This window comes from Zootoca vivipara, chromosome 5 (genome assembly GCF_965207765.1).
Source record: "Zootoca vivipara chromosome 5, rZooViv2.hap1.1, whole genome shotgun sequence".
NCBI lineage: Eukaryota > Metazoa > Chordata > Lepidosauria > Squamata > Lacertidae > Zootoca > Zootoca vivipara.
This window is the reverse complement of record NC_142588.1, coordinates 38,775,462-38,801,369: the sequence shown is the minus strand read 5'-3', so window position 1 is coordinate 38,801,369 and position 25,908 is coordinate 38,775,462. Positions and strand designations below refer to the sequence as shown.

Genomic DNA, 25,908 nt, shown 5'->3' with positions numbered 1-25,908 from the left:
CGGGCGGGAACGGTGAACTCGCGCTCCGCCGGACTGTGCCCCTCCCTAGAAGCAGGGCTGGTGGGCGGAGGCGGAGCCCAGCCCAGCGGAGCTTGAGTTTGGCGTTCCCGCCCACCGTGCCGCGCTCCCTGGTTCCCCGCCGCGCTTGGTCTTGCCTGAGGGCGCGCCGGGGAGCTGGAGGGAGGGTGCGGCGCGGCGGGAATGGCGAACTCGCGCTCCGCCGGGCTGTGCTCCGCCTCTGCCCACCAGCCCTGCTTCTAGAGTAGGGCAGCTGCCCTAACTTGCCCCGTGGTGGGTACGCCCTTGATGAGTTTGGCGCTTTGCTTTTCCTCGCTGGAAATTGCTGAAGTCTCCCGGGCTCGAGGGGGTGGCGTGCAACCGAGGGGAAAATGCGGCGAAGGAGAAAGTCCAACCCCAAAGGTTTTTTTTCCCTCTCTCTCTCTCCTCTCGGCTCGCCACAAATTTCCACTCCGTTCAAAGAGGAACTCTCTCTCCTTTCTAAGCGAGTGTTTTGGTTTCAGTTCAATTCCACCCAAGGCCCTCACCCTTCTCCTTTCCCACGCGCTTCCGTTGGTTTTTTCGGTTTGTTTGTTTTCCCTTCTTAGCTCCGCTGTACTCGGCGGTTTTGTAACATGCTGTGCGTTTCTCTGGTGGAGGGAGGGTAATGTCAAGCTGCAGCGTCCCGAAGAGGGAATTCTCAAAAGGAGAGCTGTACTTAAAGAGCGGCTCTGAAAGTTGACTTCCTAATAAAAAGCGCCCAGCAGGGTTGCTTAGAAAACAAACGAGCCTTTTAAATATATATATATGTATAAACACACACACACACACGGCTCTTTCCCTCAGCCTGGTGAATATTCTGGAGGGGTAATCATGCCCTCTCTTCTATTGAAATCAGTTGCTCCCTCGTGTCCGAAATCTCCAAGTGCCTCTGTGACACAGGTGCTTTCTGTGAGATAGTTATGCCATAAAACATGGTCAATCCCACCTCTGCATACGAGCCATTTTAATCGCAGTAGCCTTCATTTTTGTATTTGTGCTCAACAGCTCCACTTCGAAATATTTATATTCTCTGGATTCTCGAGCTGCGGCATAGCTGTCAAGTTCTCCCTTTTTAAAGGGGAAATTCCCTTATGCTGAATAAGCTTCCTCGCGAGAAAAGGGAAAACTTGACAGCTATGAGCTGTGGTCTGTAAGCATTCAATGGATCCATGACGTGTCTGTGAAAATACCACTGAAAAGTGCACATCTAGCACAGCACATTGAAATTGCTACAACAGGTAGACATATTATTTATGTGGTCTGCCAAGACTCTCTGCAGTTTTCATGTGGTCCGTGTAAGGGAGGGGGGGATTGTGAATAATTACTCTGGAGCAGGGTGCTCCAACTTTTTATATCAAGTGGGCTGCAAGAGTACTTTGATGTGGAACCCACTAGCCTTGTCATGCCTGCAAGGGGGTGGGGAGCAAGGCCGAAATTTGATCCCCTCTGGGCCTCATGCTTCCCAAAGTGAGGCACTAGACTTTGGGAAGGAGGTATGAGGCTCTGGTAGGATCATAGAGTCCTCCCACCTCCTCCCCAAAGCTGGGAAAACACACACTAGGCTTTGGGAAAGAGGAGAGAAGACTCTGGGACCCTGTCAGAGCCCTCAGGCCAAATCGCTTACCTGGCTTTGGGAAGGCAGCGAGAGGACTGAGGGGACAACAAATGTGCTGAGGGCCTCACATTGGATACTCTGCTCTAGAGAGTTGTACAACCCTCTTTGCATAGCTGCCAAGTTTTCCCTTTTCTCGCGAGGAAGCCTATTCAGCATAAGGGAAAATCCCTTTAAAAAAGGGATAACTTGGCAGCTATGCCCTCTTTGTGTTAATTAAAACTTATATAGGATGGCCTTTGTGTCCCCAGCAGTTCAGAATCTAGGTATTAAGAGAAAAGAACAGAAGTTTGATGTGAGAACAGCTCCTACTGTATTTTGCTATGTTTGAATAGGAAATAGGCTAAGTAGGTTCTCTGAAACAAAGTTAGTCTTACTTTACTCTTCCAAAACTAAATATATTTATATTAAAGACTCTTCTCAGGTCTGCATTTCATTGAAAACCAAGCTACATTTATCCCAAATAGTTTAAAAGTGATGGCAATGTAAATGTTGGTACCATTGTCTAGGTTACCTTAAGACAGGGGTCCCCAAACTAAGGCCCGGTTCTAAATCCAGTCCGTGGGCGGTCTGGGAATCAGCATGTTTTTACATGAGTAGAATGTGTTCTTTTATTTAAAATGCATCTCTGGGTTATTTGTGGGGCATAGGAATTCATTCTTCTTCTTTTTTCCAAATATAGTTCGGCCCCCCACAAGGTCTGAGGGACAGTGGACCGGCCCCCTGCTGGAAAAGTTTGCTGACCCCTGCCTTAAGAGGTAATCAGCTGGTGGACAAATTGACATTTGGAGGTGGGGATTGAAATGTTTTGGGAGCAATGCCAGATTTTTAGTAACTGATCATCTAGGGAGCTCAAAAACACTTGATTGTTAAATGCCAGTACTGTATTGCAGTTTCAAGTGCTCAGGTAACCAGGTATGGGGTGGCATTCAGCTAAGTTTTATTCCGAGTAGACCCATTGCAATGAATGGACCTAGCTTAGTCATGTTCATTAATATCAATGGGTTTTCGCTGAATAAAGTGTAGTTGAACACCACCACATTTTTCCACCCCTGTAACCCATGTTTATTCATTGTCTTTATCTAGTTAGCCAAAAGCTTTGCAGACTTTGATGGTGTGCTAATAGGTCACAATGATTCCCTCTTTTGAAATAAATACATATTTTAAAGATTTCGGAGTAGCTTATGAATCCAGGTAGGTGTGCTTGCAAGCCAGCGTCAGCAACTTTTATCTGCAGCCTGATCCATGACAAGTTAATTACACCACTTATGCAGCAACTGCACAGATGCTCTATAGGAAGCTATAGTAGTTATACTGTAACTTGTGTTACCCTGGCTACTTTATCTCCTGATAACTCTGTAATTAACTTGTCACCACTGTTTAATGCTTAACGTATGTAGAGAATCAGTTAATGGCATCACTAAAGTGATAGTAGCCTGAAGGAGAAGCACATGCCCACTGGGAAGGCTATCAGGGATTGCTTAAACACAAAACACCCGGGCCTGACCTGGAAAGGCATTAAGAAGCTCATTTGTTAGGGCGTTTGGGTAGAATGTTAAAGAGTGTTCCTGATAAACATACAGCTAGTGTTCAACAGCCCTCTTAAAACTGCAAATTTTGGAATTGCATTAATTTCCAGTAGCAAAAAAAGCAGCAATATAATAGGTGTATTTTCAGCCTAAATGAAGTTTGAGAGAAAGAGGGGTTTTGTTAACATTACCGCATATGTAATCATACAGTTAAGAATGTTGCCCTGTCTGAACAATACATACCGGTAACTACTTCTTGCACTACCCTAGAGACCACTAACGTAAAAGATGACACCCTACTGCACATGTTAAAAACTTTAGGTTATACGACGGTGGCTTCTCTCAATCAGATCAGAGATGAATCATAGTCTCATGGGAACAAAATACTGTTCCTTTCTGCACCATTCTCAAGAATAGTGAGCCTTTGTGGGCACAATGCAGCTCTTTTATAGTGAGTTCCAGTTTCTTGCTGGAAAGAAAGTGCTGCCTGTTATTAGTGATAAATTTGCATGTTTTGAAGAAACTTACAGAATGAACAAAAATCCTAGATGTGTGATAGCTTGAATTCTAAACTTTATGTTTATGAACGCATCATGTACTTTTAAAGATTTCCCGTGTTAGAATAATTTCCTGTTTGCAACACTTGTGTAGTCAGCAAAGTATCCAATGCTGTCTGTATTGCCCATTCCCAGAAGTCGAAGGGTGAAACTGAATGCACGTTCTACCAATAGCATAACTCGTAAAAGCAAGCACTTGTTAAATCTATTTGTTTTTATTATAGACATCGATCTGCCAGTTGCAATAATGCATTTATGGACATTTTTCTGCAAGCACAGCGCTGGTGGCAGTTTTTACTGACAAATTGAGTCATATGGACAGTAGTTCAAAATAAGCTTACTTTATTGACAGATTGTGCAGTTCTCTAGTTTACAGAGTCTTCTTAAGATATTTGGATTGGCAAAAAAGAGAGAGAATATAGCAGAAATATAAGACAACTGGTCTAATTTTTGAAGGGGGAACTTGTAAAATGGGTGTAGCAGATAGCCATATTTCTCAGCAATTTTAATTGTAGGTAATTTTAGATTATGAAAGTGCAATGGTCCACATGAACAAAGTTAGCTGGTAGACAATGGAGCCCAAAGCATATTGCATCTCACTTTGTGCAGACATTTAGGATGAACCTAGGAAGTTTAGGAAGTCTGAAAAGGTCTATCCAAAGCTCAAAGTATCAAGGATAACAACCACTGGTTGTCTGTCCTACATGAGTTTGCCATTTTGTTCTCTGTTCACTTGGTTTGGAAGAATGCTATTGGTGCTTTGGTAGTTTGTTTCAGTTTTCACCACTCTGAATAATTTGGGGTCATTAATGAACTTGTCCAGTTCCGTGGTTATCCCTGACTCAACAAAATTTATGACATTAATAGTCCCAGCTTCATCCTTACTGGGCACCACTGCTTGCTTGCTGCCCTCCATTATGAAAACTGTTCATTGCATGTACTGTACAAACTTCCTTCAACCAATACTTATTAGTAAATAGCATACTAATGCTGCCTTGTAAATGATGGTGCTGATGAATCGGTTGCCATTATAATGATATTTAAATTGTGTTACTGTGATTTAGATCAGTCAGTGTAAAATGCAAGCAATGAAATAATTATCTTCAGTATGGAGACCATTCAGATGCAGGGTACTGCTTCGGCATTTATTTACAGTGCTCTTCAGGACTTTGGTGTTCTTGAATGACTTTTCCACTGCTCAGTAAAGTGTCAAAGAAGACCCCCTGAAGAAAACAAGTCCGAGTGATAGTATATTGAGCACAAAGCTTAGAACAGAGCATTACATTTGCAGACGTCAAATAGGTAGTATAGCTACTTATAAGAGGAAGCCATTGCCCAGATTTCTTTTAACCAGTGAAGTGCCACAAATTCACACTTCCTTGAACTTGTTCGTGATAATTATTTATTGAATTGAATTTATATCCTTCCCTTCTGAGCAAACGCAGGGAGGCAAACAGAAACATAGCAAAAAAGTTTTTGTTTTTTTAAAAAAGAAACAAAAAAGCCATTCAAAAACAGTTGAAACATTCTAAAAGCAATTAAACATTAAGGGAGCATATCTGAGAACTTGGCTTTAGAGAGACCAACAAAATGCCATTTGACGGTACAACTTCTTGGCCAACTTTACTATCTTTGAAGGGAATGTTCACAAAGTCATGCAGAAACAATGCATGTGAAAATAATGCTGTTATTGATAGGAACTGTTTATCCTGTGAAGCAAATAATATTTGGAAAGATGAATACTCAAAGTTGGGTGGGTATCTCACCATAAAGATTCTACTGTGCACACTTATGACTAGTTCCGTTGACTTACCTGCTCCTTCTGGGCTATGTGAGAGTGTCTCCTGGGTGTAAATAGCATCCTGAACAGCAAAATAAGTGAAATATTTTGGCTTTATCTGGCACTAAGCTCCTGAAGTATAAAAAGAATGGTTAGAAACAGAGCGGGGTTCTATAGGACCAGCACTTCGTAGATTGCACCCAATGGGTTTAAGATGGGGCAAGTGCAAATGTATTTATTGTCTTGTATGGTTTATAGTTACTGCCTAAGCTGTTGCTTTCTGAAATTGGAGCTAGGTGGTAGAAATGCGCTTGAATTGGAGGGGTAAGAAGATTGCTGCTATAATTATTGCAAATAAAAGTCATCTGTTAGTGGGTATGCTTTGTTTTATATGGTGCCATTAATATTTAAAATGTGGATTTGAATTCTTTTCAGTTATCTCCATTTAGTGGTTGTTGATAATTCCATAGTGAGAATCTCTAAGAATATGATTAACCCTCAGGGTCATCTTATAATGTAATTATTAATGATTGATTCTGTTTATCCTTGAAATCAATATAAAAAGGAAAATTGCTTGGCATATATTTGGGCTTGATTTCTTACGTTTGGTAAACATGACCGCTAGTATTGGCTTTATATATTAAAACACGTTTGAGGGATCTAAAAGTGTGCAGCTTAGTTTTTAAATAATTATGGCGATACGTGGTGGTTCTTACATGACATATGTTAATATGGCCAATAGTGTTAACATCTCCTGCCACTAATAGTTAGGGTGGGGATGTATAGTAATTGATCTTCCTGGGAGTGCTGTAATGTAAAAACAATTCAGGCTGTTTGAAGTATATTTTACAAGTGTGCATTGGGCCTTTGGGATGTTACATTGAAAAACCCAATTGTACAGTTACCATGGGAACCCAATTAGAATAGATTGCTTGGGTTTTTTAGTCTTTTCATCTTGACCAAAAAAATCTAATGTACTTTAAGTGTTTTCATATGGAATTTTATGCATAGTCTGGATTGATGTAATAATAGCTTTTATTTGAATGCTAAATTGAGACTGTATCCACTGTGTATCATGGTTTCCCTTCACCACCACAGAAAGATAATATTTTGGCATATGCATACATATTTAAACTCTGTTAGCTACCGTATGTTTCTTTTTAATTGTAGTCGGATTTAGTGATTTTTAACACTGCTTCAATAATCCTGAAAAACAAGACTGTTCGTCCATGACTCTTCTCCTGTTGGTAGAATTTGTTGACTGCTTTCAGATATTTAAAGGCACTCACAATGAAGAGGAAGGTGTGCTCACCCTATCCACAGGGGAGATGAATGGAAGCAATGGGAATAAATGACTGGGAAGTAGATTTAAATCAAACATCGGCAAGAACAGTAGTTTAGTAGCAGAATGAGCAGTTTAAGGGAGCTGTGGGAGCTCCTTTCTGGATATTTTCAGGAAAAGAGCATATAAGTTGGACTATTGATTCCATTGTATTTTGAAACCTGAAATGCAGAACAGTGGCTATCAGCTGAAAGCAGGAAGCAAAAGGTAGAAACAATACATCTACAGATAGCTTTTTTTTTTACAACCTACATTTGTGGAAATCTGTGAGGCTGTGTGTTTGTGTAAAAAAGGGCCGTTTTATAAAAACGCTTTCTGAATACTGTAATTCTTTTAGAGAATAGAGGTAGATTCTTATTTCAGCCATATTTACTGCTTTCCCTCATGCTGGGATCTCTCTTAGTGGCAAGCTAAGACACTTCTAATGTCCAGCTGTGAAAGCAGAGCTGTAGCTTGCTTTGGAACAGACTCCCAACATCATTCCTTGATCTACCAAGCAGAGAATGCACTTGGCCTCAATCGGTTTGCCAAATAACAACACAGCTCTTGGAGCTGTGTCTAGCTGTGTGAATTGTTAAAGCATCCATGACATTTCAAGCCAGCTAAATGGCTAAGGAAAAATTATGACTCCTTACTGAGTGCCATCAGTTTTCTCAAACCAAGATTTATTTCTGTTATTTTCAGAACATGCTTGAACATCTATGTGGAGATTGATATAAGACCGAATGTTCAGGAAATTCTAAACCCTGTATGTATAGGCCAGACAAGCAATGCCAGGTTATGCAGTGTAAAAATGCCCCTGTTCTGGATCCCAGCTATGCCTTCTTCCAGGGTACGCCATTGCATTCCCCGCCCTACTCCCATATAATTTTTTTTCTCCTCAACATTCAGCGCTGCTGAGAATCCTTAATCCTCAGGGGCCTATTTTGGGAGTTCCACTACAAACATTGGAATTCAAATTGGGAAGCATAGTGGTTCACTGGTTCATCTCAAGATAAGTTTTCAAATAGAAGCACTGCGAAACTTGGGTTGTCTGTGGGTTCCCAGAGAATCCCCACCTTGTGGGGCCAGTGTGGTGTAGTGGTTAAGAGCTGTGTTCACGTCCCCGCTCCTCCACATGCAGCAGCTGGATGACCTTGGGCTAGTCACACTTCTCTCAAGTCTCTCAGCCTCACTCACCTCACAGAGTGTTTGTTGTGGGGGAGGAAAGGAAAAGGAGATTGTTAGCCACTTTGAGACTCCTTAGGGTAGTCATAAAGCGGGATATCAAATCCAAACTCTTCTTCTTCTTCTTGTACTCTTATGCTTTTTACATCTATGTGAAGCTGCTGAAAGGAGTCACTTGGAGCTTTCAGGCATGGTGTCACCTATATGTGGATGACAAACCAGCTCTGTTTGTTCATATCATCTAAATCCAGTGAGGCTGTCCAGCTGCCACACCTGTGCCAGGAGATGATAATGGGCTGGATAGACCCCGAAGGTGGATCCTGACAAGTTAGAGGCATTGATTTGTGGTAGTGGTTCTTGTGTTTACAATTGAGGAGATGACCCGTTCTAAATGAAGCTGAAGGTGCAGATTCATAATATGAGCATACACCTGGATTCAACTCTGTTGCCAGAGACTGAGGTTTTGAGGAATAGTGGCTGGTGTTCTGGGATGGGACTGTCATCCCAACCCCAACATCGCTGCAGCTCACCTGGACTGGGCACGGCAGCAGCGATGTCAGGGCTGTGTGGGTGACTGGAGGAAACACTGGATTCACTCCACTGCTACATCCAGATAGCCCTGCTTCTCACAGCTACCCTGTCCCACCCAATCCATGCCCAGGTAATCTGCAGTGATGTCTGTATCAAGAGGGCAGCCCATTCCCACCATACCGGCTGCTACTGAAGAAAAGAAAGTACTTATTTGTATAGCACATAGTTGAACTAAGGAATTCGCTACTGCGAGACGTGGTAATGGCCACCGACCTGGATGCCTCTAAAAGGGCTGTAGATAAATGGCTGTAGGACAGGCATCCCCAAACTGCGGCCCTCCAGATGTTTTGGCCTACAACTCCCATGATCCCTAGCTAACAGGACCAGTGGTCGGGGAAGATGGGAATTGTAGTCCAAAACATCTGGAGGGCCGAAGTTTGAGGATGCCTGCTGTAGGATAAGGCTATCAATTGTATTCTCTTCAGTATTAGCGCCAGTATGTCTGTGAATACCAGGTGCTGGGAATCTGAAGTGGTTAAAGTGTGGTTGTGCTTATGTCCTGCTTGCAGCCTTCCAATAGGCTTCTGCTTGACCACTGAAAAAGAGATGCTGGACTAAGTAGGTCTCTCCTTACGTTCCTGTAATAATACTGTACAGTATTTTATTGGAGAGGGAAGGGGTGCAGATCTGCATTTTCTCACTTATGACAGTGTGCCAAGTGTGGGGACATCATAGAAGTAAGTGTAATACTTAAAAGTGCCCAGCAGTCTGGGCAGGTTCGTCTTTCTTGAGGCATTTGAACTGCTTTATCTGCTGCGGTTCCAAAGTATATTTTCCATAAATCAGAAGGAATGTTTATTTCTTACCTGCTTGCTTCCCTGTGTTCATCTATAAGCACCTGCTGCCTCCACAGCACATACTTTCCCTGTGGAAAAGTGGGAAAGCAAGTGGATCTTGGTGGAATTCAAAACCATATTTTCCCTTTGATTAGTCAGCAGGAAAGATGAAAGGGGAAAAACAACAACCTTTCTTTGAGTCCATCTCATCACTTGAGATCTAGCACTTGACCCCTGCTATTCCCACTTCTTATCAACCTGCCTTTAAGTGCTGTGATGGAGTGCAGGGAATTTCACATTTGTCTGCTAAGAGAAGCTGAATCTCTTCCTAGGGGGGGTGGGGTGAGGTCATTAAGAGTTATTTGCTAAATAAAAGTTTACGACCTTTGTTCCAGTCATGAAACAAAATGTAAAGGGTTCATTAAACTGCAATATAAACCATTTCTAGATTTGGGTCAGATTCATATTTAAGGGTAAGTGGGCTGCAAGTGGTCACCATGCTATCCGAAAGATATCCAAGAAAGAACTACACTAACTGTTTGAGCCATGCTGAACCAGGTATGCCTGTCACTCACCTCATTGCTACCCTGGTATCTGAGCCAGACTGGTTGCATCACCCAGCAGTTTGGCTTTCCAATGAGTGGATTCTCACCCGGTGTGCTACCATACCCTATGAGTTGTAACCAATTATGTTGTGGATTTAATAGTGCCACCTCATCCTACATATAGTTCTTGCTCCTGGAAACGATCTTTGTTCCATGCTGTCTGAACAACCCCTTCTCTTTTGGCAGTGTGCGGTGGAAGGCAAGAATAAAAAGGGATGATCGTGTACTCAGGAAAAAAAACCTGCCTATCAGTTTCTTATTTTGTAGAGTCAATAATCGCACCTCTTAATGTGGGGGCGAAAAGGCATTTTGGCCCCATCCAAATAGTTAGATTTCAACATTCTGACCTGTTGTTGACAAAGATAGATGGTGTGTACTTCGGGCCTGGACTTGTAACTTAGCTATTATATTAAAATACAGTTAATTATAACGGCCAGGTGTAAGGCAGACATACAAATGTTTTTGGAAGTACATGAAATAATATTGAAAAATATCTAGAGCCGTAGTTGAATATGATTTGCAGTTTTTAGCTACATAAATTGAAATACCTTGGAATAAAAGGAGACCAAATATAGCAAATTCAGTCTAGAAAATATTTTTTGTTTTTACAAAATGTGCCTAATTGAACAATATCCAGCACAAGGCGCAATCAGTTTTGAAAGTGGTTTCTCTCTCCCTCCCCTCCCCCTTCATCTTTGAAATCTAGGTCTTGGCAGGTTGTACTACCTGTACTAAATTGGGTTAGCATGATTGAAAGGGGATGTAATTTCTATTCAGGCTGCTCAAAGCTCTTTATTTTTAACACACATTTAACCAAAACACTTGGGAGAAGTCCACTTCTTGTTAAGGATTCAACATCCCCACCCCTCTAATTAAGATCTGAGAATACTCCCAGTACATGTATCTGACTTAGCAAAGGAAGACCTCCAGCAAACAAAATGAAGCTAAGCTTTGCAATCTTAATATTTGGGCAACCTCGTCTGAATGTGCTTTTGCATTTTATATTGATAAAATTACAAGCTGGAAGTGCACAATCCACAACCATACAAGGGGTGGTTTTTATGCACATGTTAGTGTCTTTAGACAAGTCCTTAGGCACATGTGTTCATGTTGACACATTTTGGCTTTCATCGGCTTTGATATGCTCACTTTTAAGGCCATGGTCCTGGGCCTACTTACTCTGAAATAAGTTCTACTTAAATAAATGGGACGAATCCTGTGTGGTAACTTCCTGCAGTGTGTATATAAACACTTGGTTAAGCTAGTCACCTGTCTCGTGCTGTAAGGTGTTGAAGAAAGCCTTACTGCTCTTCCACTCCTTAGCTGAAATCTGGGATAGCAGAGGAGAGGTAAAATATTGTCCATCAACAGAGAAGGGGCAATTCAGATGACCACCTAGGTTGTTATATGCACAGTATGGCAAGTTAACCATTTGTAAATGATTGCCTGTATTATCCCTTCATGGAGAGTAAACATCACTAAAGTTGGATTATAAGAACAACATTACTCCAAACCACAATAAAGTAGAAGAGTGAATTAAAAATATATATGTACTATGAACTAGACTCTAAATCTCCTTATTTGCAAATCATTTAAAATAGTTCTGGTGAAACTTGCTTCCTTGTAAATGTTTTTATGTCTTTATTTGCTTGCAGCTGAAAGCAGTCTTGCAAACTAAATCGTTAATAGCCGTGGTAATTTATAGGAATATCTTGTGCTTGTTTTTCTTCTCTCTCTCTCTCTCTCTCTCTCTCTCTCTCTCTAATCTCAGAATGCCTTTTGTGCGCATCTTGTTTAATCTAAGGAAGGAAACAATATGTATATGGAAAAAACATGGAGTGTTTAGTAGCTACAGTACAGTATATTTTAAGCATTATTTTTACAGGCTTTCGGATGTGTCTTAAGCCTTGCTGTTATCCTGTAGATCCCTATTTTACAGGACAAGTGATGAGAGAAGTCCTCATAATCTCATTCTGTTGATTATGACTCATTGCAGATGATAGATGACCTGCTGAACTGCAAAATTCCTGTTTGCTTGCAACTAATGAAATTTCCCATCCACTGTTTGGTACTGCATCCTCTAAAATTCTGAGTCCTCTCTCTCTCTTTCTCTGTGAGAAATAAAGGGGGGGGGGTGTTGTATATCTTTTAGTTGCTTATGAAATGTATGCTTTTGTATTTTTTTCTTAATGCATTTCAATTTTCCTTTCTCTTAGGCCGTGCTGCTTCATATACTTTAACATGGCATCAAAACTTCATCAAAAAGTAAGTTGCTATGGGCAGAAAATAGTGCATTTAGGTCCACACACAAAGTAATAATGTTGGAGAAGAATTCGCATAACGTAGTTGGCATCTTTCCCCAGTGTCCAGCAGTCAGTGTTAAGAATCCGGTTGACAAGATTGATGCTGCATTGTAAATCTCAGTAGCTCTGTCATGGTTGGTAACAGGCAGCAGTGGACCTTTCCGCATCACATATCTATCTTCCACAGAGCATAACCTAATTGAAGATTGCTGTATTTTTAGGGTTAACTGGGCTGTTTTCTGCTCTTCTGTGGCTAGATGAATCTTTATTTTTCTTTCCAAAAACAACAACAAAAACACCACCTTACAACAAACCCTTAAACTTCAGATTCAAATTCATATTTTGAGTCAAGGCATTTAACGTAAAACCAGTTATTTTCTTCAATACAGTAAATCTAAACTCCGTAGAAAATTGTATTGTATAAAACATCAAGCCAAAATTGTCTAGCTGATATCTCGTCTGAGATGCAGCATCCTCTGTATAGATCGTACTTAAACTTGTACATCTAAGGGGCTTTTATGGTAACCTTCATTTCGTTTTGGATAGGTGTGCTCTTTCACTGTTTCTATACATGCGAACCATGCAGTACTCAGATGCAGTAGATACAGTCCGATTTTGGCACTGTATTTACTGGGGTAGTTTTTACCGGCTTGGGGAAAACTTAGGACTTGCTGACACCTACGCACACACACACGCGCGCACACACACACACCCTTACCCTTCCAATCTCCTCCAGGATAAACTGAATAGCCTTTAGTTACAGGCAGCCCCTGTTTTGTGTGGGGGGTGCATTCCAGATCATAGTGTGTGATGGCAGAGTGCACATAAACCTGCCCCATTACGCACACCTGCCCCTTTTTCTGACCACTTCTGGGTTGCCGTGATGCGTGCATGTGCATTAGTTGTGTGTCAACTGGCCACGTGTAAATTGGTTGTGGCCTGTATTACATTAATTTCTTTTCCTTCCCTCTCCTCGTTTGCTTGTACACATTTATCTTTTTACTCTATGATTTGTAATGGTCAACTTTAAATGCTTACATAGGTTGTGGATTTCCCGTTTTATTATTTCCTCCTCCCCATAGAAGCTATAAAATTTTCCTCTTTTCAGTGAGGGGCCTGAGGAAGTGAAATGCCATACTTGAGGCTAAACTGTGGCTACTGTACTTGAAACTGGGTAGCCTGAAGTTCATGTGTTGTGCAAAGCATACAGCAGACATCCCCAAACTTTGGCCCTCCAGATGTTTTGGACTACAATTCCCATCATCCCTGACCACTGGTCCTGTTAGCTAGGGATCATGGGAGTTGTAGGCCAAAACATCTGGAGGGCTGCAGTTTGGGGATGCCTGGCATACAGTTGTTGTTGTTGTTGTTGTTTAGTCGTTTAGTCGTGTCCGACTCTTCGTGACCCCATGGACCATAGCACGCCAGGCACTCCTGTCTTGCACTGCCTCCCGCAGTTTGGTCAAACTCATGTTCGTAGCTTCGAGAACACTGTCCAACCATCTCGTCCTCTGTCGTCCCCTTCTCCTAGTGCCCTCCATCTTTCCCAACATCAGGGTCTTTTCCAAGGATTCTTCTCTTCTCATGAGGTGGCCAAAGTATTGGAGCCTCAGCTTCACGATCTGTCCTTCCAGGGAGCACTCAGGGCTGATTTCCTTAAGAATGGATAGGTTTGATCTTCTAGCAGTCCATGGGACTCTCAAGAGTCTCCTCCAGCACCATAATTCAAAAGCATCAATTCTTCGACGATCAGCCTTCTTTATGGTCCAGCTCTCACTTCCATACAGTAAGGCTCCCTTAAAATACAACCTGTCCTACATAGATACACATACACTGGTGTCTGTGATAATGATGCACATTTGACTCCTTTGCTGAAGAAGTTAACAAGCAAGAAGTGAGGTAGAGTGCTGGTTGACATCCAAATGACCATTCTGTTAGGAGTGTTTATGTAGAGCAGGGGTCAGCAAACTCTTTGCACCACTGGGCACATTTCAAATTTTGTAATTGCACCACTAGTCCTATTGGAAAAATATGTGTGTCAGTTTCATTGTGTTTTCTATTTTCTCCTTGAAAGTTGAGACCAGTTGAGCAGGGAGACCAAGGAATCCTTCAGTCAGTCTTCAGTTCTTGCCCCCACACTTGGTGCTTTCATTAGGTATTTCGTTTTAATGGTGGTAGGTCTATTGTGTTGCTCTCAATGCTTGGATACTATTTATCTTTTAAGCTAAGGAAGTGCAGTTAAGGTGGAAGCTTCCACCATGTATAACGGGCATTGGCAAAAATGGTGGTGTCTGCTCCTCTTCAGCTGTCTCTGTCCTTGTTCTAATTCTGCGAGGAATGGATAACTTCTAACACCATGAATGCCATGTAAACACGGAGCATGTTTTTCCTGCTTTTTGTGAAATTTGAACAAGCTCTCATGGTGTGTGATGTGCCTTATATTTCTTTCAGTGTACGATCTGACAAGTATTTTGAATAGAATTTAGTTGGGATGCTGGTTACATATTGTAGGACTATTTGTTTGAAGATGCAATATGGAAATAGGACTTATTTGTTTACAAGCAAATTCTAGTGGTTCCTATATAGTTTACTTTAAAGAGGAGCATTGTTAATAGTGTTACCCATATTGCTTGGGTTCTGTTTTACTGTTATTCTTTAGTTCTAACTCTTCAGGTGTAGCTATTTTAGTATTATGGAGGATGATGGATGATGCAGGAAAGTTTCTTTTGAAGCACTTCTGATATTGTGCAATGCACTTGGGGGTCAGCTACACTTGACTGATGCATGATTTATCTGATGTCCCTGCCACTTTCTGAGATAAAGCTGCTATTTTATCAAAAATGCCAGCAACTGTGACTTAAAATTTATATGCCTTCTTTTTCAAATAATTGCTCTGATTACTTTCCGGTGTAGCAATAAAATGATAGAGGTAATTGCACACAAATGTGAGATAGCACTGAAATACAATAAAATTAACCTGAATTAGCTTGACTTGTCGATGAAGTATTTATGAAATGTATTTTTGAAATAAGAGAGACCAATATTATAGCTGGAAGGTGAGTTATTGCCTTAATGTAATACAGTTTGAAATTTAAAAAAGAGACTGTTACAGTTGAGGGTGATTGTGCTTTTGAAATTAAGTTGAAGTGATTCTTATAATTGGCAGCAATAATGCATTGCGAGGGTAATATCTTTTATTGTGTTATGCCTAGTTGCATTATCTCTTAGTTTGTCTGACTTGAGCTTCTCGGAGAATATAAGAAACAGCCCTTTGAATTCTTGTGGATTTTGATAACACAGCATCCTGTGAAATATTATGCAATCTTGATTATAAATCTTGCTACTCTGTTTCATGTATGGAAAACATTTTACTGCATTGGCTTTGGTTAAACGTGGAGAAAATCCCACAATTTTATTTTTATTAGGTTTTGGAGCTTCAGGATGCATAGATATAAGAGTGTGCCTAACACATGTCCAAGGCAACCCTACACTTAAATTATGATGGGACTGGACACTGAAGAACAATCTCCAAGGGCACACACAGTCCATTCGGGCAAAAGTTTAACACCACCCAGGAAAGGAAAGGCTCTTTTGCCAAATAACCAGTGAGGTTGACCAAAGATGCATTCTGCCATCAACAGCCTCCAGTGGCTCCATACATAGGGCACAGGTTTGCAGGAACAGGAAATGGGAATTTGAGTCCCACTAGCATGAAGGAGTGAATATGCCTCACTCAACTTCTACATGTGTGCTTAAAAGGGGGCCTGAGACTCGAACCCACATTGCAAGCTCCACAGAGCTGTTCCCTAACCCAGTGTTTCCCAACCTTGTGCCTCCAGATGTTTTTGGCCTACAACTCCCATGATCCCTAGCTAGCAGGACCAGTGGTCAGGAATGATGGGAATTGTAGTCCGAAAACAGCTGGAGGCACAAGGTTGGGAAACACTGCCCTAACCAACTAAGCACAGACCTTGACACATTGGGTGGAATAGCTTACGTTTCACATACTTGATTTCACAGGTGTGAATCTCGGATATAAGCCCACATTAGGATAAGTAAAGAGGCACAGCTGAGGCAGTCGGGACGAATGTTCCATGGACAAATCTGATCTTTTGGCCCACATCTTCCCTGTTTTTCTCTGATAGGGCAATCTTTCCGGGTGGCACCTCTATAGAACTCACTGCCCTTCGGCATCCCTATGCCTCCCTCTTCCCATCCTCCACACTGCCTCATGCACTCTGATGGCAGCACCTATCCTATTTACAGACTTGTATAGTGCATCTGATTGAGCTGAGAGAGGAGGGGTCACTTCCTTGAGCCCATAAATCTCTTTCCCTGACAGCCGGTCCCAGAGTCCCATCCTAAGGCCATTTGAAGCCCAATCCTTATAGACTAGAGAAAAGGGATTGTATCTACGGCTACATGGCAATAGAGGTATATATGGCATAGCCAAACCCGTTATTTGATAGCACCAGAAATCTTGAAAGGGATTGAATGACACATGAGTGTAGGTTGTCACTTGGGCACCCCAGAAGAACTACTATTCCTTGGACTATGGTTCTATAGACCAGTGAAAAATATTGTGAAAACCCTCTTCACATACCTCTCCATCCAGGCAAGCAACAGGCAGTGTCACAGTTTTCGTGAACACACATGCCATGGATTTGTAATATAAACACAATACAGGCAGTGACCATTTTGCATAGGGGTTTTGTTCCTGGTCCCCACACATGGCAGGGAGTGCATGAGCGCAATGTACTCCGTTCTGCCCCCATTCCTCCCTCTTCCGGGGTCCAAAAGGACCTGCATGTTGACGGTTGCGCGTCAATTGGATATGTCTAAAGTGGTTGCTGTCTGATGTATCTGCATGTCAAGAGTTAGGTCAGTGTTTGGGAAAGTTGCATAGATTTATTTGTGTATGTGTGTTAAAGTTGAATATAAGCAATATTTTGTTTATAGTTGATCAGAGGTGCTATTCTTTCTCTTAGTGAATTAGTGATTAGGAAAAACACAGAAAAAGCCTGGTCTCTCTCTAACCGCCCATTGACTGAATATATTGTTTTTCTATATTTAGTGAACTGATGTCATAAAAATGAAATGATACTATTATGTCCCCACATCTGAAATATTGTTAGCTGTGGTGTATTCCCCACCACCACCACCTTGGCAATATATTTTCTTTAGCACAGTCGTGTTTTATTTCAATTAATCATGCGTTCTGCCCTCAAGTGGCAAGTCTGTAGTGAGCATTGAACCATGGAATATGGCTGTCATGCTGGAGTCTACAACAAGCATTTTTTCCTTAAGAGGGGGAATTATTATTGCTTCCATTTTATTTTGACTTGGAGCATGTGTCTGCCTCTGACGTTTAAATGACAAATTTGACAGTTGAGGCACTTTTCTAAAGTTGGCTGTCTTTGCAGCTGCAGTGGCCCTGCATGGGATAAAGAGAGGTCGTCTTGCTATGTCAGAGAGGCATTACTACGGACGTTTTCAGGAGTAACGCCACCCAGAACAAAAGCAACCACGTCACCATTGCAAAACAACTTTGCTTCTCTGAAAGGCATGGGAAGATAACTGCCTACCTCTTTCTTGTTGACCTTTTTTTTAAGCCTGAAAAGGTCCCATTCATCCCTGCTGCATGTCACCTTAGGAGCTGGATCTGTCCCATACCATCGCTATTCTCCCCCTCCTTCGAATATCATGAAATTACACGGCACCACGGCTTGGACCAAAAGTGCCCCTTGTGTACCCACTAGCACAAGGTTTAGTTTAGTTTTTGCCAAGTGCTGATTCCATGGGATGTTGTATTGCACTCTTTTATAGAGGCCCTTCATATCTCAGCAGTCACTTTTCCAGGATGTGAAGAGCTCCAGGGGAAACATAGAAAGTTGACCTCTGCTTAATTGAACTGTTTGTTTATCTAGCTCTCTATTGTTTACATGGACAGGAAGTGGCTCTCCAGGATTTTGGATAGGGTTCTTTCTTAGCCCTACATGGAGATTCTGGAGATAGAACCTGAGGCCTTCTACATGAATCGGTGTATTTTAATATTCTGCTGAAAGCCGCCCAGAGTGGCTGGAGAAATCCAGCAGATGGGCAGGGTATAAATAAATTACATGCAAATAGTCATTCTCCTGTACTGTGAATGGATGTGGGAAACCCCCTTGGCTAAGTGAAATTCTCTGTTTTTCTTGGGATCCAAGCCCATATATTTAAGAGTCCTGTTTGTTTCTCCCTTACATCTGGTAGCTTCCTGGCCGCTTCCCATGCTAGACTTTGTAAAACAGCAAAAAGGAATCCTTAAAAAAAAAGTTTATTACAAAATATTAAAACAGATAAAACAACCAAAACATTCACATTGACGATAAAAAAAAGTGATTGAATCGTGCAGCCTTATTACATGTTTTTGAAATAATATATCTATAAATGCCAAACCGATAGGATCAATTACAACAGCAACTTGCAGTGTTAACAGCAACCTTCTTTAAACCTTGGAGAGAGTTAGTGACCTGAAACTTGATATAAATCTGATTATTATTGATTACTTTTTTTAAACTTGGCATTACACAACTTGCTTAGGTTGGGATCTCAAGTATTGCAACTGCATTGTTAGCATATTGGGGCTTTGTAGGCCAGATGGGTGCTGATTTAACCCAAATAGTGAAAGAGGACTTTATTTAAACAAGGGTTCATGATCTGCATGAGTACATTCTGACCCTCACATTGCTCAGAGTCACCTGACCTGACCTAAGGCAGGTCGCAATACACACCACCGTACAAATTAAATATACTGTAGCTGCTAACATATTTTGGAATGTTAATTGCCTTAAAATATATTAATATATTACTACGTTTTTCTAGCTAATCTTTACCCAAATCAGCTTCTTGGCTCAGTACAAGATGGGGCTATGACAGAGTAAATCAATATGGGATGCAATAGAATAGATCAGGCATGTCCAACAGGTAGATCATGGTCTACCGGTAGATCACTGGATGTCTGTGGTAGATCACTGGTAGATCATTGGCTCCCCCCCCCCAAAGAACCTGAACAACTGTGGCTCCCCTAAAAAAAGCTTAACATTTTACCTCCTCCCTGAAAAAACTCAACAACTTTGACCCGAACCCCCCAAAAGGCGGTAGATCACTGCCAGTTTTTAACTCTGTGAGTAGATTGCAGTCTCTTGGGAGTTGGCCACCCCTGGAGTAGATAATAGTTGGATTGTTCATAATTTGATCATTGGTATGAAAATGGGGATGATCAGGGTGGGGATATTAAGTTGTATACCATGGATCCAGAGTTCCTGTGAGTTTGCTGCAGGACCTCCAGGACTTGTTGAAAATCTGCTCCACAGAGTTGCGGGACCCTCCAAAACAGCATGGCATGGGACATGGGAAGCAGTAGGGAGAAGAAGGAACTGATGTTCATTGCTTTTCACTCTTCCTTCAATGGGAGCCTCTGCTGGATTGCAGTCCATTTCTTGGGCAGAAGGAGCCCTGTGTTTATTCTGTTTGATTTAAACAAATAGAAATAAACAAAAAAGAATTGTATTCCCCTCAAACTAGTTTCTAGTTTGGGTTTTATTTTTATTTTCTACCTTTCTTATTCAAATATTCTGACTAATAGTATTGACAAAAATGTCTTACAAGTCATACTGAATGTTTCAGAACTTGCTTTCTTGGACTTTGGAAGAGTTTGGTAAAAATAGGACTGGAAGTGCTGCATTTATGGAAGAAGCATATTCATGTAACAACATTAGAAATGTTGTACATCAGCTGCTCATGTTACTTTCAACTCTGTCTATTGCCAGGATGAACTATTGTAATCCATTATTCTTTTGCTTTGGGCACTAATAAAGGCATCATTCTGTTATATTTCCTCTTGTGTATATATAAAGGTATGGAGATGTCTTTCTTTCTGTGTAAGTATGAGTTGGTGTCTTTGGGGAACTGACATCATTCCAATCACATGTTTTGTCTTCTCTTATGGACTCCCACAAGAAATCTATATTCAGGTATTGCTCCTTAACAGCTGGGAAGGGATCACTAATCTCTCTCTCTCTTTCTCTCATATAACCAAGTATATAGGGATTTAATCTCTTGAGCTGAGTCAACAGATAAAGATTATATTCAGGATATTTCAACTTTAATTAGTTTCTTCTCTTCTTGATATCCCTTAAAATCCATGATGGGATTTCAGTAGGTTGGGCATTGTCTGCTGCTTTGGTTCTCTGGATACTCTCTATGCTACTGAAAGATTTCCTTGATTCTTTGTGGAATCAGAGAAACAGAGTCATAGGTCTAGGTCATTTTGTGAGCCGCAAACCCCTAAGTGAATATCAAGTTAAATGTTTTAATGTCAGGTGTTTTCCAGGATCTGTTGTTTGTATATGAGTAGGTTGTAAGGCTGGTAGTTTAATACTTACTGCTGGCAGCATGCAAGGTATCATGAAGAACAGAGATGTGACATGGCCCAGGGGCTTAAAGTCCAAGTTGTACATGAGGAACAGGATCTGGTAAAGCAATTGAGGACTGGGTAGAATAAATTGGTAGCATTTAGCTACGAAAGGATGAAAAGCAGGAAAGGCTTTATCGGAATAGGCTTTGAAGAAGAATCGGAAACTAGGAAATAACTTGCGATGATGCTGAAGTGTTCGATAACCCATTAATTTTCTTCTGTATATAGTCAAATGGATCCTATTTGCTCCTGCAGGGAAAAATAACAGTGCTACACATAAACACTGTTGTGTTGAACACAAATCTGTCCCCATGCGCGAAACTGGTTGGGTTAGCCTCCACTGCTCATTGTATAATTTGTAAATACAGTGGTACCTCGGGTTAAGAACTTAATTCGTTCTGGAGGTCCATTCTTAATCTGAAACTGTTCTTAACCTGAGATACCACGGTGCACAATTTCTGTTCTCATCCTGAAGCAAAGTTCTTAACTTGAGGTACCATTTCTGGGTTAGCAGAGTCTGCAACCTGAAGTGTCTGTAACCCGAGGTACCACTGTATGTTTTCCCATTAGTAGTAAATAAACAACCATCCAGAATTGCTAGACTTTTTCATACTAAAGAAAATGAAATCATTTTTTTTAATGATGATCAAAGTTTGTGAATTTAATCTCATACTACAAAGGCAGCATGAACTGGGCCAACTATCACTGTTAACTAATATATTACATTTCTTTCGAGTAATGTATTGATGTTAGAAGGAAACTGTTTGATGACCAGAGGCAGTGTGTTTCTGAATAGCATTTGCTGGAAACCTTGGGAGGGGAGAGGGCTGCTGTGCTCAGATCCTGCTTGCGAGTTTCTCATAGTCATCTGGTAGGCTACTGTGAGAACAGGATGCTGGACTAGATGAGCCATTGGCCCAAATCTGGCAAGCTCTTCTTACATTTTTATATTCTTAAAACTAATAGTTAGTGAAGGAGGAAAAAAAGTTGAGAGTATAAATATTATTTTGACTTTTAAAGAGCTGAAGGTGAAACCAAAACGTACTCCGTTTAGTTCATGTTTGGGATCATTCACTTTGCCCTCACAAAAAAGTTCCCCTTCCAGGTAGATGACTCACAAACTCAATTAGTCTAGACTTTGTGCTTTCATTACGATATAATTAATAGTTGGTGCTAAAAGATCTATAGAAGAGGTAACTGGGTAAAGTCATTAGCATAATCTATTTCTTCTGTTTTAATCAGATGTTTTAAAAGTTATTTTGCTCATTAGCAGGTTAGATTGCTTGTATTTTAAAAATAGCTAATTATCAAAGACTTCTTCATCCTGTGATAGTAACTTTTTCTTCGTTTTCAAAAGGCCTTTTGAATTTAAGTATTGGAGCACCTTTCTGTTTCTTTTCAAAAATAAATGTTTGAGGAAGATCATACTAATTTAGACACACAAATCTTGATAGAAAAGCTGGAACACTTGAGGCTAGCTTTAATATATTAAGCCTCTATTTCATTGCTCATGCATGTTTTTTCCTTCTTTTTTAAACTAGCACTAAAACAGATATGTATTCTTTGCAACATACAACTTTGTATGTGATGCCAATAAAAGGTTTGATGATGATGAACTTAGGTTTGACTGAGACTTTGTGGACTCTACATATTCCCCATCCTTTCAAAATAAATTCTGCACTAAGGAGAAAAGCTGGATTCTGCAGCCTGTGCATACTTCATGGGGCAATGAGCTTCATAGCTGCTGAACATGATTCCTTATTCGGTATCTTATTTGGTATCACTTCTGACATGTTACGAGGCATTGCCCCCACACACTCGGGTATAAATTTGCAATAATAAGGAATAGAAAGTTATTTTTTCAAAAAAGGAAGAAAATCATTTTTTCTTTAGAAGTTCATTTCTTCAGCCAATGCTATGTTCTTTGGCTTTCTCAAGCTCATGGGAAACTCTCATGAGCTTGTTAATGACAGTTTGTGTTCATGTTCTGTGTAGTCCTGAAATTTGATATTTTGCCAGTAGACAATGTTTAGATATTGGTGGTTTAAGAAAGATTAAAATGAAACTTCTGCATATTGTTTTGGTGGTTTTTCCTCTCGGTTTTCCAGGCTTATATTAAACCTTAGAATGTTCAAACAAGAGTTATTATTGAGTCCTGGGTGTGTCCTCTTTATATTTAATGGGCTTGGGTCTTTGACACTTCTGCCTTTCTGTCTTCCCATTGCACATAGCACACAGCCCCATCCCCAATTCAGAAGTCCATTGTGTTCTGCTGGCTTTACTTCCAGTAATGTGTGTATAGGATTGCAGCCTAAGATTGAGTTTCAGCCGCAGTTGTAAGTTTAGGATACTTCAGAACGCAATGAGAAAATGCATATGATGTCAGGTGTTTGGCAGGTAAAAATCACCCAAGTGAAAAGGTGGTTTGCAAGCGTAGCTGTATCAGCAGTGGTTGCAAAGCTTTACACATCAGAAAACCATCAGACATGTCAAAATGTCAAAATACTACCTAGTGCAGCAGTGTAATGTCAGGTGATTGACTTATGGATGATTCTGCCCCCCAATCAAGCTTGCGAGCGTGTGGGGGGATAGTGACCCGGGCCACCATCCAGATCTAGTTGCCACTTCTGCTTTTGGGGGAAGGTAGGAAATATGATTTGCTACATTCAAAGCTTTGTGATAATAGAAGTGGAAGAAAGACAATACTTAGTTACAGTACAATTATAAAAACAAAATTGCATATAAGTTTTGCATACACCCGAAAACACATTCTCTTGTTGCACATTTCTTTTTCATGCGTTTACTGAAATAAGAATTGCTACATTGAAATAGAATACAAAACTAGATTAAGAAAATATGGAACTACTAACACTTGTCGAGAATATTTTAAGCGTTACAATTTAGGTTGGTTTTTTGGTCATGATTACAAGGAAGAAGCAATTCCCTGAAGACTTATTGATTCACAATGTTTTGTTCCTTTTATGAAAAAAAATCACCATCTTTTTTGGCAAATAGTTAATATTTCGAGTCAGAGATAAACTTTAGCGACCACTGAGAATTATCATTCATAGCTTTGTTCTGTGATGGAAATAAGCGTGCTGAGAGATTTTGTCCCTGTTGTATAGTTTTCTTTTTAACTAAAGTGTGTGGCGTGTATGTGAATGAAACCTCCGTCACAACCTGACGGAGGCATTGCAGCATCGCTACTGTCAAAAGTGATGTTGCCCTTGAGCAATACTGGCACATCTGGATATATTTTGTCCATAAACTCTGCTTTCGCTGAATTCAAGGCAACACATAGACTGTTTGTTCTAGGAGACTGGGGCCTGATTCTTCCATTTCAAATGTTAACCAAAACACACACTGCAACCCTTATCCATGTGTGCACTGCCTTGTTGATGCCAGCGGAAGGAGCAGCTCTATGTTCTTTCTACTAAATCAGTCACAAAGAAATGAGTCTCTGATATGTGGTAGACCCAAGCTCTTAAAGACTATAGGTTAAAGCAGTGGTTTTTTCCCCTCCCCTACCACCTCCAAGTTAGGTTGTGTAGTGTACACATTGGCATTTTCTCTGACTTCAGAGTGCTTCCATCACTGGTGATTGAAGCTGAGTCCACATAATGCCAACCACAATCCATATCAATCCTGTGGTTTCTTGAGAAATACTCCTGTTTGATGCGCTTTACCTCAAACCATGTTTCATCCAATTTGAAATAATTTTAATAATAATTTTATTACTTATACTCCACCCATCTTGAAAAGGCAAGCCGCAGTTAAGCTGCAGTGTGCACATTAGGGTGATGACTTTTTCTCAAAAATTAGCACAGGAAATAATTAACGACTAAAATGAGGTATATTCCATTGAAATATTTAAAAAAGTTTACGCACAAACTGTTTTTAATTTTTGTGTGTGCCGTTTTACCATTTCATAAAATTGTATTAACAATTCTATATATATTTCGTATCATATTTGGACACAACACCACATTCCACAATGGGGAGTGTTCTTAGCAACATAGGGTATACAAATGTCACACCTGCGCAAGGTAAAAGCCCCTTTTTGGGACCTCAAAACTCAGCCAGCAGACCCTGCCGGGCATGCTGGGAAAAGAACCTACAAGAGAGGTAGCAAAACATCATCCTCTAGCAGCGTCTATACTGTTACTGCAGCTAAAAAAAACAGGATTCCTATTTGCTATGCCCTTCTACAAATATTTTCAATGATAAACTGTGGGCAAACATTAACTTAATTTCTTCCCTCCTACCTAAACCACGTAAAGTGTATCTTAAAATTCCTTAGAAATAAGGAGCCATAGATGCAGAATGTTTTCAACACTCCCTGTGCAACAGCAGAGAAGAGAAAGACCTAAGAGCTGAAACCATTAAATTGAAATTGAACTTTCCTCCCGCTTTTAAGGCCTAGTCAATTATAATAGCATATCATTTTGAAGTATTTACTGTAACAAAGGCTTATAAATGCAAAATTAAATACTGACAGTATTTAATCATATGGAAAGTACGTGCTAGTCCTGGAAATATTGGCTGCATTTAGACTGAATTACTGTAGAAAGAGTAAAAAGGTGGACATTTTATGTGTAAGTTACCAAACCCTGTGAAAGCTTGTGGGCTTTAGGTGCCTAATTTAGGACACAAAATTGCAGCGCTGGTGCTGAAGCCTTGCCTACCACATGAACCTTGGGCTAGTAAATTCATTGCAACATCTTCATTTATGTGTTACCTCTTTTTTGGGGTGTGTAATCTGGAGAACTTTAGCCCTCAAAGGGGCACCATGCCATTGAGCCATACTGTATATGCTTTTTCAAAGTCACAGGAACAAGCCTGGAAAATGGAAAGCTTTTTTTTATAAAAAAAAACAGAACGTTCAGTCGTAAATCATCCTAATATTCTTGCTGATAAACCTTCTGAAATGAACACTTTTTTTGATACTCATTTATTTATTAAAGGCAAAGAAGACTTAATTCTGTTGGCTAACACTGGCACTTCAGTTTTTTTGCGCTTAGCCATAATGAGCTATGATCATAGCACTCTGTTCTGATAAATTCATTTTGGTATCAACTTCAGTAGCAAAGTTATAAGAGTTTTTTTTGCTGGAGAACCAATTTTAGGCTAATCTCTTGTGTACTGTACT

At 40.6% G+C, this 25,908-nt stretch overlaps 1 protein-coding gene across 3 annotated transcripts in view; it reads left to right on the top strand.

Annotated features, from left to right (window-relative positions):
- Nucleotides 1–25,908, top strand: part of MGMT (O-6-methylguanine-DNA methyltransferase) — a 178,751-nt gene that overhangs the window by 840 nt on the left and 152,003 nt on the right. For 2 of the 3 annotated variants that reach the window (XM_088670422.1, XM_088670421.1), the window contains 2 exons: nucleotides 2,334–2,409; nucleotides 12,215–12,263. In XM_088670422.1, the coding sequence (XP_088526548.1) occupies nucleotides 12,240–12,263 (24 nt within the window). In that variant the 5' untranslated portion in view covers nucleotides 2,334–2,409; nucleotides 12,215–12,239. Of the gene's footprint in view, nucleotides 1–2,333; nucleotides 2,410–12,214; nucleotides 12,264–25,908 lie in introns of those variants that run through there. The other variant, XM_088670423.1, reaches the window with a different exon arrangement.